The following is a 17,420-nucleotide window of genomic DNA, read 5'->3' as shown; positions in this document are numbered from 1 at the left end:
CCATCCATCCATCCATCCATCCACCCACCCATCCACCCACCTGTCCATCCATCCATCCACCCACCCATCCACCCACCTGTCCATCCATCCATCCATCCATCCATCCATCCACCCACCTGTCCATCTATCGATTGTAGCATGTTGTTGGCTGCTGTGTTGTGATTAGCTTTTAAGCAATGAACTAGCAATGGTTCCCTGGAAGGAGACCCTGCTCGCCCCCTTGTGGCCAAACGGAGCAAAGCAGGCTGATTCCATTCTAAGGATCATTTTGACGATTGACGACCTGGTTTCTGTCCTCTGCAGTTTTGACGTTCGGTTCTGGCGTCACAAGGGAGGGTTTCCACGCGGTGGACACCAGCGGCCTGTGTGAACGTGAGCGCTTCGCTACGGTGGGGAAAAACAGCCAGTACGAGGGCAGCGTTCAGTCGGCACACTACAGTGAAGGAGGGAGACCAGGACTCTACGATACCGGCGTCAGATCAGCGACGTACGGCACAGCTGGGAGATCGGGCCAGTACGATAGTGGCGTAAGGTCGGTATCGTATGATACTGCTTTGTGGTCAGGACAGTATAACGACAGCATCAAACCAGACACAGACCTGCCGCCCATGACTGGCGCCGTGAGGTCCGCCCAGTATGACGGCAGTCTGAGGTCGGGCCAGTACGATACTGGTGTCATATCGTCCCAGTATGATGGCAGTCTGAGGTCGGGCCAGTACGATACTGGTGTGAGATCAAGCCAGTACAGTATCAGTCAGAAGTCGGGCGTCCACGACTCCACGGTGAGGTCAGCGCGGTACGCTTCCTCCACGCTGGACGGCGTGGTGCCGTCTTTTCCCTGGCCCACCTCCACGCTGCCCTCCTCTGCCACCGCCACCAGCGCCGTGGCGGCGGGCGGCACCGGCGGCGGCTACACGTTACCCCAGGCCAATGCCAACAACATGGCGCCGGCTGGTATCACGTCACCTTCACTATCAGGTCAGCACTTTTTAATCATCCTTTCTTGTTATTGTTTTTATTGTTTTGTTATTCTTATTATAAGCTTCTCATTTCATTTGGTGCGTCTGTCTTTTCTTGGAATGATTCTTTTGACGCGTTGTGAATACTCCTGAATCTCCTGAATACTCCATAACCACTCAGATGGAATGTAGTTCATCCATGAGATATGCAAGATGCAAGATAGAATAAATCAATAAGTCGCATGTTTACGATGACGATGGTGGCGTTTCATCAACTCTGCTCATGATGCTTCTTCAATGATTATTACTATGGTTTTTTTACGTAGTATTACTATGACCATGCTATGCACCCGTTGGTCAAGAAATGACCTTCACATCCAATAAGAAAATGAGAGATGTATTGTTTTCATAAAGAACAACTTTGGGCCTTTAACAACAAAATGTTTCTTTTGGATTCCTTTTCCAGTTTATGGCTTTCAGAACAATTTGGCGCCAACAGGGGGCGGCGCCGGAATGGCCGCCGGAAGCAACGCCAACGCCAACATGGCAGGTAGAGTCCTCGGCTGCATCATACTTCATCACGATGTAGTCATCCTCACCGGATGTCTCCCAACAGGTTATGGAGTTCAGAAAAATATGTCCGGCATCGTCGGTGGTGGGGCGGCAACTGGAGTCTCGTCAGGTAAGCTCTAGCTCCCTCTGGTGGCACCATGTCGCACCTTCAATGGTTATCACGCACATGGTCAAGTTTAGCAATGATGTCATCCAAAGTTCGTAGCGTTGGGCTTGCGTACGTGAAAGCATGCTCACGAGAAGGTCATAGCGCCTCGCCAAGCTCAAAGTCTGATTTCCGTCTCCAGTCGTCCCTCGCTCCATGGCACTTCCTGCATGGTTCCCCGACTTCATGGAGCCTTTTCAGACATGAATGAATGAATAAATGAATGAATGAATGAATGAATGAATGAATGAATGAATGAATGAATGAATGAATGAATGAATGAATGAATGAATGAGTCAATGATGGCTGTTTCAAGCTTGGCTACGTTGACTAGTATTCATCAACAAATATGGAAAGACAAGTTATAGCTAGCATTTTGCTCCCTGGGCATCAGTGACGTTACATTGATAAGATATTACCTTACATGAGATGAGATATTACCTTACATGAGATGAGATATTACCTTACATGAGATGAGATATTACCTTACATGAGATAAGATATTACCTTACATGAGATAAGATATTACCTTACATGAGATGAGATATTACCTTACATGAGATGAGATATTACCTTACATGAGATGAGATATTACCTTACATGAGATGAGATATTACCTTACATGAGATGAGATATTGCCTTACATGAGATGAGATATTGCCTTACATGAGATGAGATATTACCTTACATGAGATGAGATATTACCTTACATGAGATGAGATATTACCTTACATGAGATAAGATATTACCTTACATGAGATGAGATATTGCCTTACATTAGATGAGATATTACCTTACATGAGATAAGATATTACCTTACATGAGATGAGATATTACCTTACATGAGATGAGATATTGCCTTACATGAGATGAGATATTGCCTTACATGAGATAAGATATTACCTTACATGAGATGAGATATTGCCTTACATGAGATAAGATATTACCTTACATGAGATGAGATATTGCCTTACATGAGATGAGATATTGCCTTACATGAGATGAGATATTACCTTACATGAGATGAGATATTGCCTTACAGGAGATGAGATATTACCTTACATGAGATGAGATATTACCTTACATGAGATGAGATGTTACCTTACATGAGATGAGATATTACCTTACATGAGATGAGATGAGATGGGTGCAAGACGTTTGTCACAGCACTTTATCTTCCATTCTGTGTGAAAATGCTAAGGTTCTTCCCCACTCCGTTTCAAAGCCTGTCTTCAGTGTGACATAAATAAAGTTAAAAAGGGAGTTAGCTGGCTGGCTAGCATGCTATGGTACGTTTAAAGCTGTGGTCGTGTGTCACGTCCCTGCAGTGATCCCGTAGCCGATGCATTAGAGATATGATGTAAACAAAGAACAGGAGTGCAAAGGTGACTGTAGGGGTGTTATTTCATGTCTAGAGGGCTCTAATAATGGTAAAAAAGGTATTTAAGTTTTCTATGCTCTAAGTACTAAAGTATTCCATGTATTCATGTAGAGTCTGACTTTGTGGGCCTGGAACCAACGAACCTCCACTAATGAGGGGGGACCCTATTAAGACATTTGCCGTCAACATTGCCTCGTTTTCCCGCCACGACAATTCCTACACATCCAAGACATAAACAATCAATACAAAACAGCAAGAAAAAAAGTACATATTGTCATCCATATTGTCATCATACGGATGCGTGGTTCTGGCTAGACGTATTCTCCGGAATAGGAAAAGTCCATTTGTCCACTTCAATGATCTGTTATCGTTAGATGCTAATCTCTGTTAGCCATTTTATTTTTATGTCGTCTGCTTGGCTCCCTTGATGTTCCTGACCTTTTTCCCAGAAGGATGCATGTAAACAGCCCGTTGGAATGACTGGCGATATTACTGCAATATTTGCATGCAGCAGCCATGCAGCAGCCATGCAGCAGCCATGCAGCAGCCATGCAGCAGCCATGCAGCAGCCATGCAGCAGCCATGCAGCAGCCATGCAGCAGCCATGCATCCCTGCTGACGGGTGCCGCTTCCCTCAGTGGGCCGGCCTGGTAAAATACCTGACGTGACTTGGCAAGCACGCTGGCATCTTAAAGGTTGCCTTGATGCGTTCGTCATCCTCATTTTCATTTTCAATCTTCTTTTTGCTTACTTTTGCGTCATTTTGCAAATGTTTCCCTGTCTGGGAATATTAAGATATGCCTTTATTCGTCCCTCAGTGGGGAAATTTGAATATGGACATTTTCTTTCCATTGGGACTTGCTATTGAATATGAGCTCACGTCGTTGGCAGTCGACTGGCTGGTCTGCCGTCTCGTCCACTGGTGCAGTGGAGGAATTTGGTAGTCGGATACACCGAGACCTCCCTCGTCTGGAGATGCAAGGAATGATTATTGTGTCTGATTCCCAATCAAATGCTTTGAATAGAAGGATGTTCCACATGACTTTCCACTGCATTCCCAATACGCCATAAATCACCAAGTTGTGATATAATCATATCGTTAAATAAATGGATAGTTGTGATACTAGTGACTCCTCAATACGTCCCATTCGGAGCTTCCCGATCCCGCCCATGGGAAGCACCTCAGTTAACGCTGTTGCTGACACGCTTGTACACGCTTGTGCTTTCCAGCGGCGAGATCCCAGAATGAGGACGCGTACAGAGACTACATGTTCGTCAACTCGGACAAGGAGAATCTATCGGGAAAGAGGGAGACGGACACGCTGGTTTTGGCCAAAGACAGCGGCAAGCAGTTCAGCAGAACTACAGGAGGAGGTGCGTTGGGACGCTTGGACAGCGAAGTGTCAATCATCTCGACTGATTCCTCTTTCCCAACGTCTTCCTTAGACTCTAGGCTGCATTCCCGAAGCAATGTGGTCGTTATTTCACTGGATTGGATTTGAAGCGTTTTGGAATGGCAGCGTCTTGTAGTCACAAATTGAAGACAAATCCAAATGCAATGCGACAAATATGAATCATAAATCCAAATGCAATGCGACAAATATGAATCATAAATCCAAATGCAATGCGACAAATATGAATAATAAATCCAAATGCAATGCGACAAATATGAATCATAAATCCAAATATAATGCGACAAATATGAATAATAAATCCAAATGCAATGCGACGAATATGAATAATAAATCCAAATGCAATGCGACAAATATGAATCATAAATCCAAATATAATGCGACAAATATGAATAATAAATCCAAATGCAATGCGACAAATATGAATAATAAATCCAAATGCAATGCGACAAATATGAATAATAAACGGTGGGAATGTGAAATGTTGCAGGAGATCAGAGGTTGAGTGGTTGAAGTGCCAGCAGTCTCCTCACAGCCGTAGGAAAGGAGCCGTGCTTCAGTCTGTTGCTACCAAGAAGGGCAAGTCCAGGGTGTCCAGGGTGTCCAGGGTGTCCAGGGTGGGTGGGGTCATCCCGGATCTTTCGGAGTAGATCTCTAGTCGTGGGAGCGAGGAGCCGATGTTTCGCTGAGCCGTCAGCAGTTGTTCCTTTTCCGACGCACCGTGCGTCCGTAGTGAGGATGCTCTACCGCCCTGACCCCCTGACCTCCTGACCTCCAGCAAAGGTGAAGGCCGTTTGCTCCTCCTCAAAAAGAAGAGACGCACACGGTGGGCCTTTTCCGTGGTCCGGCCAACGTAATGCTTGTGAGCAAGACTATCAGGAGTATTATGCCGAGTCTTTCCTTGGATTATTCAGCGTCTAACTTCCATGACAACTGGGATAAGTGTGCTGGACGTGAAGCCCACCTAGTAGTAGTGGTGGTAGTAGTAGTAGTAGTAGTAGTGGTAGTAGTAGTAGTAGTAGTAGTAGTAGTGGTGGTAGTAGTAGTAGTAGTAGTAGTGGTAGTAGTACCAACTATACTTGACTTTTCTAGTCACTTCCCGGCGTGGTCACTTTGCCACCTAGTGGCCAAAAGGATGACTAAATATTTCTTCATTTAACGCTTTCTTCCTTCCTTTCTTTCCTCGCTGCCTAATCGTTATTAGATTAGTATTAGTATTGATTAGTATTAGTATTGATTAGTATTAGTAGTTTAGTGTTGGCATGTTGTTTGTAAACAGCACACAGGAAGTGGAGACTTGGATCATGTGATGTTCCTGCGTGATGTTCCAGGTTCTCTGTCGGGTGATTCCCTCCAGAAGGAGAAGCTCATTACAAGCTTGAGTGACACGTCTCAGCTGAAGGCCGGAGCAGGAAAGGCCTACTGTGAGTTGAAAGAAGAAGACATCCGCGTCCTGCGTGGCGTCCATCCTGAGCTGTGTTTTTCCCCGCTAGATGGATCATCAGGAGTTTTGATGAAAGACAAAGCCACGCATGCACGTACGTATACTTTCATACAGGATCTTCTGTGTCATACCCTGATGAATCCCTTCCACAAGGTCCCACTGAAACCAAAACGGACTCTAACCAAGGAAAGCTTTCCCAAGTCCAAAGAGTTCTTTCCAGACACCCCAACATTTTCATAGCAAACACATCTTTAGACAATAATTCCAAATGAGGAACGGGCAGCTGACCTTTGGACTTTTACCTCCTTCGTCCAAGGAGGATGACGATGATGCTGCTGTTGCACTCATGGGGCATCAAACACTTCTGTGACAAGCCACTAGCACAAACATGGCGGTTGGCGGTCACCAGGGTTCCTCTGACAACGTGAGCACACACGATTACGTTGTTATTCAGGATGTATAACGTATCCACGTATCTTATTGGTGATGAGGGCTTCCGGCAACATGGACGCCATCTTTGACGTTTGCCATCCTCTCTTCTTGGAATGTTGCTGTCAATCACAACCTCTATCGGACTCTTAGCCGCTTGTTGACGCTTCAGCCCACTCCTTAAAAACACACTTGGGGTGCGATCCAAGATGGCTGTGTCAACAATACAAGTTAGTTACGTGGAACGCTAACCCGGCAGGCCAACATAAGCCAAGGCAATATTTGGGATGCTAAGTGCTAACTGGGGCGGACGTTAACCAAGGCATTACTCGACTTTAATGACGCTTAACTATTGGCTCCTCAGAGATTCGCAAAAAGGGTGGCGTCTTCGGGGGCGGAGGGTGGTGCTGCTGCTCGGATGCTTGCTGCTCCTGGTGGAAATGGCTGCTGGCCTTCCTCCTCCTCTTCTTGCTGCTGCTGGGACTCCTCTTTGGCCTCATCGCCCTGGGTAAGCACCGTCATGGCCGCCGAGGCAATTGGCTCTCTCGTTAATCTTCCTTTCCAGTCCCTCCTTCTCCACGTATACATCAGAATCTGAATCGGAAATGGTTCTGATTCTGATGTAGATCCTTTCCAGTCCCTCCTTCTCCACGTATACATCAGAATCTGAATCGGAAATGGTTCTGATTCTGATGTAGATCCTTTCCAGTCCCTCCTTCTCCACGTATACATCAGAATCAGAATCAGAAATGGTTCTGATTCTGATGTAGATCCTTTCCAGTCCCTCCTTCTCCACGTACGTATACATCAGAATCAGAATCAGAAATGGTTCTGATTCTGATGTAGATCCTTTCCAGTCCCTCCTTCTCCACGTATACATTAGAATCAGAATCAGAAATGGTTCTGATTCTGATGTAGATCCTTTCCAGTCCCTCCTTCTCCACGTATACATCAGAATCAGAATCAGAAATGGTTCTGATTCTGATGTAGATCCTTTCCAGTCCCTCCTTCTCCACGTACGTATACATCAGAATCAGAATCAGAAATGGTTCTGATTCTGATGTAGATCCTTTCCAGTCCCTCCTTCTCCACGTATACATCAGAATCAGAATCAGAAATGGTTCTGATTCTGATGTAGATCCTTTCCAGTCCCTCCTTCTCCACGTACGTATACATCAGAATCAGAATCAGAAATGGTTCTGATTCTGATGTAGATCCTTTCCAGTCCCTCCTTCTCCACGTATACATTAGAATCAGAATCAGAAATGGTTCTGATTCTGATGTAGATCCTTACCAGTCCCTCCTTCACCATGGACACATCTCATACAGGGTCAGGCAAAATGATCTGACACGTTTGTAGCTTAAATAAAAGGCAAATAAAGTCAAGAAACCAAAAAGTACATAATGCCATTCATGCCATCAAATCAGTTCTGGTGGCGCCAGGTCGGCCGGTTGGTTTTGGTTTCAATGTAGATCCAGTAGCTGTGAAGTTGGTAGTTAGTTGGAAGTACTTTGAACCAGATTACAAGAAGAAATAAGACTATACTTCATTTGTGTACTGATTGGAGAGAGGCGCTTTATTCCAAAATATGAAAATGTATTTTATACAAGACCCAAATTGTCTAAGTTCATCAATGATTTGGAGTGCATGGGAAAGTGGAAAGGAAAACATGGCCATTCCACAACTGCAGCAACAGAACCAATGTTGTATCACCCCAACTAGCATCGCTAGTGCTGATGAGTTTACTGTGAAGAAGCGTAACACTCAACCAACAACTGACTAGGAACATTTTATAGTGCATACAGAGCTAAAGCAGAGCTAAAGCTGCTGGATGCTGACATCCTGAGGAGTTGGTCAATTGTTATCTGGCCGGGTGTATTGGATTTTGTTGCCGTCCACGAAACTAAAGAGATGTTGTGTCTTAGCCGAGGATGTGAGGAAACTGAAGAACCGAGTGGCGACTCTGGAATCCGAGACGGCGGTCGTGTCTGCTCGCACCAGTCAGCTGGCGGGGAGCGGCGGCAGCACCTTCGTGGACGCTGGCGGTCAACAAACGGACATCTTCCTGGTCGGAGGGGGTGGTGGAGGCTCGGACGCAAGTTCTGGTGGTTCTGCTGGTGGACAAGGCATTGGTGTGGGCGCTGGAGCCGGAGGTGGCGCCGACACCAGTGGTACCAGTGGCTCCAGCGGCAGTGCCGCCGCCAGTGGGACCGGCTCCAGTGGCGGCGCAGGCTCAGGTGGCACCATGAGTGGCGCCGCTAGCGGCACAAGCGTCGGTGGGGGCTCCAGCTCCGGTCGCACTATCGTCGTAAGTGGCAGTGGCGGTGGTGCCGGTGGTGTCGGTGGTGTCGGTGGTGTCGGTGGTGTCGGTGGTGCCGGTGGTGCCGGTGGTGCCGGTGGTGTCGGTGGTGTCGGTGGTGTCGGCTCCAGCGGCTCCAGCGGCGGTGCTAGCAGCAGCACAGGAGACACCAGATTGAGCGGCGGTTCCTCCTCTGGCCACACTACCAGCTTCAGCGGCACACGTGTGACCAGCTTCGGTGGCGGTTCCAGCGGTTCCACTTTCACTAATGGGTTCTGGGCCAGCGGTACCGGTGGCTCCATTGACGCCGCTGCGCTTCAAATGGCCATCCAACGTATGGTCAGAGCTGAAATGCAGTCGCAGGCGTTCCAAGGTGCTTTTCTTGGCTTGACACACGACGCACACGCCATTCATCGTCTCACGGTCAATCCTCTTCTCCAGCTTTCCTGACGTCCGCCATGCAAGGAGACCGAGGACTGCCTGGACCCAAAGGTGACCTTTCCTTCTTTTATGGTTCCTTCTCAGCCAAACATCAACTTGGACTTTATAGCAGGGAAGATGTGGGCCAAAAGCCAAAGAAAAATCCAGAACCTGAAAAAATAAAACAAAAAATATTATTGGGTTTGTTCAGCTGTGAACAGGACATTACGTGTATGATATTATTCCCTCATATTGGACCCATAATCAATACTCATTATTTACTCATAAATAATATAGAATAATAACATATAGTCATGTTTATATCTTAAAGATCCAAATATATATTTGAAACTTTTCTAATCATTTCTAGCTTCAAGACATTTCTATGATTAAGAAGTATTCATTTCACATAAATGCCCCGCTATTCCATGACTGCCCCGCTATTCCATGAATGCCCCGCTATTCCATGACTGCCCCGCTATTCCATGAATGCCCCGCTATTCCATGACTGCCCCGCTATTCCATGAATGCCCCGCTATTCCATGACTGCCCCGCTATTCCATGAATGCCCCGCTATTCCATGACTGCCCCGCTATTCCATGAATGCCCCGCTATTCCATGAATGCCCCGCTATTCCATGAATGCCCCGCTATTCCATGACTGCCCCGCTATTCCATGAATGCCCCGCTATTCCATGAATGCCCCGCTATTCCATGACTGCCCCGCTATTCCATGAATGCCCCGCTATTCCATGAATGCCCCGCTATTCCATGACTGCCCCGCTATTCCATGACTGCCCCGCTATTCCATGAATGCCCCGCTATTCCATGAATGCCCCGCTATTCCATGACTGCCCCGCTATTCCATGAATGCCCCGCTATTCCATGACTGCCCCGCTAACACGCTGAAATCTTCCACCAATGAGTGCAGCAGAGCGGGAAGAGGGCACGCCCACTTCAGGAAGTGAAAACTGAAAGCGAATGTTTTGAGCTCCCTTCCAAATGCACAAACGTCATGATGTGAACCATTGGCATGGTTGGACACCGACATTGTTGGAATCTAACATTCCAAGTCCATTTATAGGCCAGGAAGGTGGAAACCTTCAGGGTTCCCTTCAACAACCGTTTTTGAATGTTTGTATTTTTGAAATGTATGACGTTTTTCAACAGAATGAAAGGATTATTTGGCTCATGTTTGTGTTTTACTTCTGACAGGTGATCCTGGTCATCCTGGAATTCCAGGTAAGGAATGCCAAGTCACACAAGCAGCTTGGATGTTGCATTCAAGAAGAGTGGGAAGAAAAGATCTCATTGGAATATCACTCAAAGAGGAAAGACGTTATTCCTGACTTCCAGGCGCTCTCGAATGCAGCATGAGCTTTTTAAAAAAGCCAGCGTGCCAAGCCTGGTGGGCTTCATTTATCATCTGTTGATCTCAGGTGTTCCTGGGGTGATGGGTCACGAGGGCCCCCAAGGGCCAAAGGGCCACAAAGGAAGCCAGGGTAAGGAGCGTTATGTGCTTGAACATCCAAGTTCTGCTTCAACTGCTTAGTGGCTCCGTGATGATCAGGTGAGCACGGCTTGGAGGGTCCCCCGGGTCCACGGGGGCGTGAAGGTCCATCAGGGCCCAGAGGTGAACCGGGGTTTGGATCCAAAGGTGAAAAAGGTACAGTTCCTGCATACATATTGTAATTCCATGGCCGTGTACAGCCACCAGGAAGTGACAGGAATCTGTCTTCATGCAGGTGATCCCGGATCAGTTGGCCAAAAAGGTAAGATGAGAAGCCGCCGCCTCCACCTTTCAATGCTACGCTAATGCTATAATGCTATAATGCTATAATGCTATGGACAGCAGTCTTCTCCTCTCATTGGACTTTCATGGTCTCTTATGTCAGGTGAACCTGGTCCGCTTGGTCTCGCTGGAGAGAAAGGAGCTAAGGGATCCATGGGTGAGCGACGGGACCGCCGCCGCCATCTTAACTAAAACACACCTCAACTAGTCTGCTAGTCAATATTCTGCCAGTTCATTGGTCGGTCGGTCGGTCGGTCGGTCGGTCGGTCCACTTGGTTTGTGGACCAGTCAGTCAGTTAATTAGTTAGTCGGCCATTCGATGGTGGCTTGGTTTGTGGACCAGTCAGTTAGTCAGTTAGTTAGTGAGTTAGTTAGTTAGTTAGTCGGCCATTCGATGGTGGCTTGGTTTGTGGACCAGTCAGTCAGTCAGTTTGCAGGATTTAGCAAAAAGCAAGATATTCCATGTTAGGTGTTGCATCCATTGCGGTGTCGTTGTACGGCTTGAGTTGGGATGAATAGAGGAGAACGTCATCCATTGACGCGAGTGTGGTTTTCCATCAGGACCAGCAGGACAAGATGGCGCCAAAGGCTCCCGAGGTACAAAGTGACCCACGTCTGTTATCTTAAAGTTGTTTTTAAAGATGTTTTCTTCTATAATTAATACCCACAGGTGATCAAGGCGGTCCTGGACAGCCAGGACTTAGAGGCCCCGCTGGGCTGCGTGGAGATGCCGGCCCTCCAGGTAGGTTCATGAGCCTCTACGCGTGATCAAGAATACTTTGATGGTCTGATTTTAAAAATCATTTGTTTTTCTGTAGGAACTCCCGGGCTTCCAGGACCTCCAGGTAAAGATCTACTTGTTGTGTTAGAGCACAGGGGAACCTGCTAGCGTACGCCGAGGTTAGCATGATGTTGTGTTAGCCATGAAAATATTTGCCAAAGCTCCAGGTTTTGTATATTTTCCGGTCATGCCTTGTTGTTATTATTATTATTATGCGTGAGTCCAATTGCGTTTATGTATTTTTATCACAGGACCTCCTTGTTAGCATGCTATTAGCTTGCAAAGACACAAGTTTCCTAAACATGTTTTTATAGTTTGACACGCATAAAAGGTTTGTACGTGATGAACGGAAGGGACACCACGTAGCAGGGATCAGCACGGACGCCAACTTCCTGTTGTGTCTTCAATTGAATAGCCCCCCCCCCCCCAACTCATCTAGCAGAATCTTGCTAGAGCTGCGTTTTGGTTGCTTTTGCATGATGAAGAGAAGAGCCTCCTAGGATCGGGGAATTGGATGTTTGTCGGACCTAATGGAAGGGATTAATATCCAAAATATTCTCTTCTACTTTAAGGTGAAGCAGGAAGAATTCTCAATGCAGGTAACTCGTCTACGAAGCACACCGCTGATGGAAGAGACCTAGTGCCTAACCTCTCAATCTTCCAGCTGGTCTCTCCACTGTGGGGATCCCAGGGCCTCCTGGGCCTGTAGGACCTCCAGGTCCCAGTGGCCCTGCTGGTCTACCTGGTAATCACACACGCATTCGACATTGTTTGTGGGATGTGGAACCTTCCTTCTTCTGAGCTTCTCCTTCTTGGTCTCGTCAGGTCCTAAAGGGGACAGGGGAGAGCGAGGATTAACCGTGACCACATCCGAGACCTTCAGCTCCAGCACAGCCCAGAGTGAGTACAAGGCATATCTTATCTTATCTTAAATGACGGCGTATAAGCTGCTGGGGAGGAAACATCAGCTCTTTCTTTGGCAGGAGCCAATCAAGGAGCTCGTTAACCGATGGAAATTGCAGGTCATTCGGTTAAAGTGTACCCACATAACAGCCGGATAAATGCATCACTTAACACGCCAAAAGCATCCCTCAGAAATATACAAACATGTCCCAATATCAGTGGATAGAAGCCATTGTGTCTGAGCAGCACATTGATTGGGGCGCTGCGATGATGTCAGCCTCCCTGGGATATTCCAAGATGGCATTCATCATTGCTTTCTTTTGCTGATGATTCAGGACAGTTTGCATCAGGTGGTGTCTCACCTGGCCCACCCGGTCCACCTGGCCCACCCGGTCCACCTGGACGTCCAGGTAAGAGTCACCGTTATGGCATTATTAAATTTACACAATTTTGAAATATTTATGTGAATATTTCCATTAGGAGATTCTAGGCAAGGACCTCAAGGACCTCAAGGACCACCGGGTCAACCAGGCATGTCTCGCTGGAACTGAAACGGGTTCAAATACATCCTGTTTTCTTTTCAAACGGCCATTCTGCTGTCCAGGTTACGGGAGACCAGGACCCAAAGGAGAGAAAGGAGATTCTGGTTTTGTATCCAGCTCTGGTACGTACCATGCCCCAGTCTGCTCAGTCAGCCCTAAGGGAACCCTTATGGTTACCGTAAAGGAACCCAAAAGGGGACCACCAGTTAGCCCATGTTTTCATCTTGGCCAGGAAGACCTGGTGGTCTGTGTAAAGAACCGCTTTGAGAAACCGGTTTATGGTCTTTGGTTTTGATGTCCCCGGGGTGTTTTTCATTTACCGTGGTTGTATGGATTGGATGAACATTTGGAGACCACCACCAGTGTAAAGTTGACTTGTCCCTCAGGAACCTACTATACTGGACCACCAGGACCACCAGGACCACCTGGAGCAAAAGGATCCACAGGTGAGTACCAACAGCGCTGAGTCCTGAGCATTTTCATCCATGAAAAGAACTTCTTTCCAATGATGTTTCTCTTAGGTTCTCCTGGACCAAGAGGTTACCAAGGTGACCATTTGTCTTCAAACAATCCTTCATGTTTTGGTTGCCTTCCTGACCATTCTTTTATCTTCAGGTGAACCAGGACAGCCCGGTTTGCCAGGAAGACCAGGAAGCCTGGAGAGAGGTCATCTCAGGACCATTACTTTCACATTTTGGACCTTTGGCCTGCTGGACTAAAGTTGAGTTTCCTTACAGTGTCAACCTACAGCGGAGAACATCAAGTACAGGGACCTCCTGGACTGCCAGGGCCTCCTGGATCGCCAGGACCACAGGGAGTCAAAGGTAAAGCCAGTGAGGACGGAAATTCTGCTTCAAACAGGGCATGAAATATGAAGGTTTGCTCTTGCTTTTGAGGTGACACCGGAGCTCCTGGCGTTCCTGGACCTTCCCGAGGTAGATCAACTGAAATCCTAAAATGATTTCAAGAGGTTTGCTTATGGCTTTTTCTTCTGGCTGTCTGTCAGTCACCTCGGGGCCTCCAGGTCCGCCGGGTCCTCAAGGACCTCCAGGGCAGCCTGGTTCCTTGGCTTCATCCATGGAGATGCGGCAATACCTGACGGATTACATAAGTACGGTCCTCTCTGGCGCTCCTCAACTACTTGAAGAGAAAACTAGACCACTAAACGCAATATCATCCTCAGGTCGAAGCAGAGAGGCCGGTATACCTGGACCTCCAGGCCCACCTGGACCACCAGGACAACCTGGAATCTTCACGGGCTCCATCGAAGAGATCTCGGCTCGCATTGTTGCCTACTTGCAACGTGAGTCTCTGGTGTTTCTCATGGTTTCTCTGGCAGTCTGGTCTAGCTCTGTGGTTCCTCTGCAGGTTCGAGTCCAAGCTCAGGGATCAGCATTGGAGTTCGGGGTCTTCCAGGACCACCTGGTCCCCCTGGACCCGGAGGGGCACTGACAATCAGCGGTCTCATTGCCATGCTACAGAGTCAGTACATATTGAGTACCTCTTTGCTCCTTGGTACTACCAGGAAGTACAGGGTCCCACTTCTACTTCTAGTTGTCTTCTCTCAGTGGTCAAGCAGATGGTCATCGTAGACAAACACACATGCCATGCAGGATGATACTCCATTTGGATAAAGTTTGCAGAGAACCACATACTTCCATGAATATACTTCCAAAAAAATATAAAATATTTCAATTTCAAATACTTCATGATTATTGTTATTCTGCTGGACTGTGCAGTGGAAACACGGCATTCCGAGTTCTCACATGGAATCACTGTCTCTCCAGGAGACGAAGTGAGGAGGTACATCATAGGGCCACCAGGGCCCCAAGGACCACCTGGAGCACCCGGTGCATCAGGAAGCATTTCTAGCGTTTACAGTATCGAGGAGGTGGCCACGTATGTCTTCAACATCATGAACGGTAAGTCCACAATCCAGTCTCGTGTGGTGCAGCATATCCGTGAAGAACCTTTGGCTCCGCAGACAGAGGAATTGCTAGAGGCCCACCTGGACCACCGGGTCTCCCCGGGCCTCCAGGTGCCGGAGGCGCCGGCTACTCAACGGTGACAATAGATTACTCTGCACTGATCAGAAGTAAGACAAGTGGACAGTTGATCACGTAAAGAGCACCAGCTGACCTTCTCACCTGTAACAGATCCAGACTTCCGTGCTTGGATTAGTTCCGCAGCACACCAAGGTCCTACTGGTCCTCCAGGTGTTCCAGGGCAACCCGGTCCCCCCGGGCCTCAAGGACCACCAGGCGTCTCCACAGCCACCGTACTAGGAGCTGGCGGTCATGGGTACAGCTTGGAGGAGCTTCAGCGTTACCTCCAAGGTAGCCGCACTAATCAGCTAAGGGGGGTTCAAAACTTCAGAGAACAAAATACCGTCGGGGGCCCCACTCCTTCGTTGAAAACTCATTTTCTTGAGCTTCTTCTGCTACTCCAGACTATGTGCTCATTGTCGGAGCTACATTAGCCGCATTAACCACATTAGCATAACAGCTTTTAGCGATGCTCTTCAACTTCTGATCAGCTGATGAACAGCCTCTTTCACCTGATTGCTTCTCTGCAGTAAACTGTTGTTTTGTCTCACTTCCATTTCTTCCTTTGGAATCTCTACTTAGAACCCCCTTAAGATCCAAGAGTGTAAAAAGTCAAATGTATTTTGATATTTATTGTATTTTGATGAGCAGTGCATATGCAGTAGAAATGCAGGTACTTTCCTGCATAATGCACCCAACTGCTCAATTGATGTTAATATCGAGTTGAATGTTCCCCAGGCTCTGGACTCAGAGGTCTTCCTGGCCCTCCAGGACCCCCGGGCCCACAAGGACCAGCCGGTAGCCACAGTGGGACCGTCTCTTACAGTGGAAGCGTCCCACGGGAGACCATCCGTACGGAAGTTCACAACTATCTCAGCAGTAAGCTTTGAGGACACACACACGCCTTCACGTGAAACAAGCATTTCAGAAGAACTTTCTTCCACCAGCTGAGAGCGTTCGACGCACCTACACCGGACCCCCCGGGCCTCAGGGGCCGAGAGGTCTGAAGGGGGAACGCGGAGAGCCAGGTTACACCCAAAGACATGGCCAGAGTCAGAGTGACTCTCGCTACGCCTCGCAGCAACACGAGATGGATGTCAGCAAGGTCAGCGACGGCACGGACTACACCAGCGTGGCCTTGAAGGTCACAGACTACATCAAGAGTGAGTCCACCCCGCGTCACATGCAACAGCAGCGCCATGACTCATCGTTTTTTAGCTTCTCACATCTTCAAAAGCAAGCGTGTCCACAGAACTGCAAGCTCTAAACCTGGGATGTCTTCTGGAAAAATATATTTTTTAAATATGAATTACATTATTGTTATTTATGATCAAATATACACGTTTGTGTTATTAATAACACAGCTGACTTACAGGCCCAATATTATTTCAAGTGACCTAATTCCCATCTTTGTGATCATATTTGGGAATGGTGTCACAGGTTATTATTATTTTATTACCATATACTTATTATCATCATCATCATCAAAGGTTCAGGATTTTGGTTATACAGTCCAGTAGTCTGAGATCATTTCCATTCTTATTGATCTATCGTCATACTGGATTGTTAGTTCAAACATTTTCACCAACATTTTCAAATGCGGGGAATATAATTGAAATGAATAAAAAGCGTGATGCGGCGCTCTCAGAGGGGGCACTAGAAATGTGTATGTATGTATGTATGTATGTATGTATGTATGTATGTATGTATGTGTATGATGTGAGATAAGTTGCCGGTCAGCACTGTGGCATCAAGAACATCTAGGATTGTGTTTTGCATCATCATGCATTGAGGTTCTCCCCTCCGTGTGCAGACCAAGGCCTCCTGCAGGAGTACCTTGTAGAAGGTCCATGGAGGACTCATGTGAGAGCGGTTCAAGGCCCGCCTGGCCCTCCGGGACCTCCTGGAGCTCCTGGCTTGAGTAGGGTCATGGCTGCTTACAGCAATGTCACTGCTGACCTCGTGGACTTCTTTAGAAGTGAGACTTGTTGCATATTTCCATTGAGGGGGGGGGGGACAAAACTCTATCCTGACTGAATCCTCTGCTCTCGGCACAGCTCATGGCACCGTCCCCGGCCCGCCAGGAAGTCCGGGACCAAAAGGAGACAGGGGCTTTCCGGGACCCAAAGGAGACAAGGGTATCAGATGACACAGAGATGAGATGATGGCATCAAGATTCAAATGTGCCGTGTTTCCAGGTGATCCAGGACGTCCAGGATTACCAGGAATTCCAGGATCGTACACCATCCAAATTCCACACGGCGTACAAAGGAGAGCTACAGGTACACTATGACA

The 17,420-nt window shown here is 47.6% G+C and overlaps 1 protein-coding gene across 5 annotated transcripts in view; it reads left to right on the top strand.

Annotated features, from left to right (window-relative positions):
• Positions 1-17,420, top strand: part of LOC131107714 (collagen alpha-1(XVII) chain-like) — a 28,200-nt gene that overhangs the window by 8,802 nt on the left and 1,978 nt on the right. For 4 of the 5 annotated variants that reach the window (XM_058057945.1, XM_058057942.1, XM_058057944.1 and 1 more), the window contains 39 exons: positions 304-978; positions 1,426-1,509; positions 1,576-1,641; positions 4,289-4,432; positions 5,802-5,894; positions 5,964-6,008; positions 6,708-6,851; positions 8,270-9,016; positions 9,085-9,135; positions 10,278-10,304; positions 10,502-10,564; positions 10,633-10,728; positions 10,808-10,834; positions 10,958-11,011; positions 11,416-11,451; positions 11,525-11,596; positions 11,673-11,699; positions 12,208-12,234; positions 12,300-12,380; positions 12,461-12,535; positions 12,874-12,948; positions 13,019-13,069; positions 13,143-13,202; positions 13,467-13,526; positions 13,602-13,628; positions 13,696-13,746; positions 13,818-13,904; positions 13,977-14,015; positions 14,087-14,191; positions 14,264-14,383; positions 14,449-14,562; positions 14,868-15,002; positions 15,065-15,175; positions 15,237-15,416; positions 15,864-16,004; positions 16,073-16,288; positions 16,939-17,103; positions 17,183-17,263; positions 17,324-17,407. In XM_058057945.1, coding sequence (XP_057913928.1) covers positions 304-978; positions 1,426-1,509; positions 1,576-1,641; positions 4,289-4,432; positions 5,802-5,894; positions 5,964-6,008; positions 6,708-6,851; positions 8,270-9,016; positions 9,085-9,135; positions 10,278-10,304; positions 10,502-10,564; positions 10,633-10,728; positions 10,808-10,834; positions 10,958-11,011; positions 11,416-11,451; positions 11,525-11,596; positions 11,673-11,699; positions 12,208-12,234; positions 12,300-12,380; positions 12,461-12,535; positions 12,874-12,948; positions 13,019-13,069; positions 13,143-13,202; positions 13,467-13,526; positions 13,602-13,628; positions 13,696-13,746; positions 13,818-13,904; positions 13,977-14,015; positions 14,087-14,191; positions 14,264-14,383; positions 14,449-14,562; positions 14,868-15,002; positions 15,065-15,175; positions 15,237-15,416; positions 15,864-16,004; positions 16,073-16,288; positions 16,939-17,103; positions 17,183-17,263; positions 17,324-17,407 — 4,536 coding nt within the window. The remainder of the gene's footprint in view (positions 1-303; positions 979-1,425; positions 1,510-1,575; positions 1,642-4,288; positions 4,433-5,801; positions 5,895-5,963; positions 6,009-6,707; positions 6,852-8,269; positions 9,017-9,084; positions 9,136-10,277; positions 10,305-10,501; positions 10,565-10,632; positions 10,729-10,807; positions 10,835-10,957; positions 11,012-11,415; positions 11,452-11,524; positions 11,597-11,672; positions 11,700-12,207; positions 12,235-12,299; positions 12,381-12,460; positions 12,536-12,873; positions 12,949-13,018; positions 13,070-13,142; positions 13,203-13,466; positions 13,527-13,601; positions 13,629-13,695; positions 13,747-13,817; positions 13,905-13,976; positions 14,016-14,086; positions 14,192-14,263; positions 14,384-14,448; positions 14,563-14,867; positions 15,003-15,064; positions 15,176-15,236; positions 15,417-15,863; positions 16,005-16,072; positions 16,289-16,938; positions 17,104-17,182; positions 17,264-17,323; positions 17,408-17,420) is intronic. The other variant, XM_058057946.1, reaches the window with a different exon arrangement.

Source organism: Doryrhamphus excisus, chromosome 20 (assembly GCF_030265055.1).
Source record: "Doryrhamphus excisus isolate RoL2022-K1 chromosome 20, RoL_Dexc_1.0, whole genome shotgun sequence".
Lineage (NCBI taxonomy): Eukaryota > Metazoa > Chordata > Actinopteri > Syngnathiformes > Syngnathidae > Doryrhamphus > Doryrhamphus excisus.
This window is presented reverse-complemented; position numbering and strand designations above follow the sequence as displayed.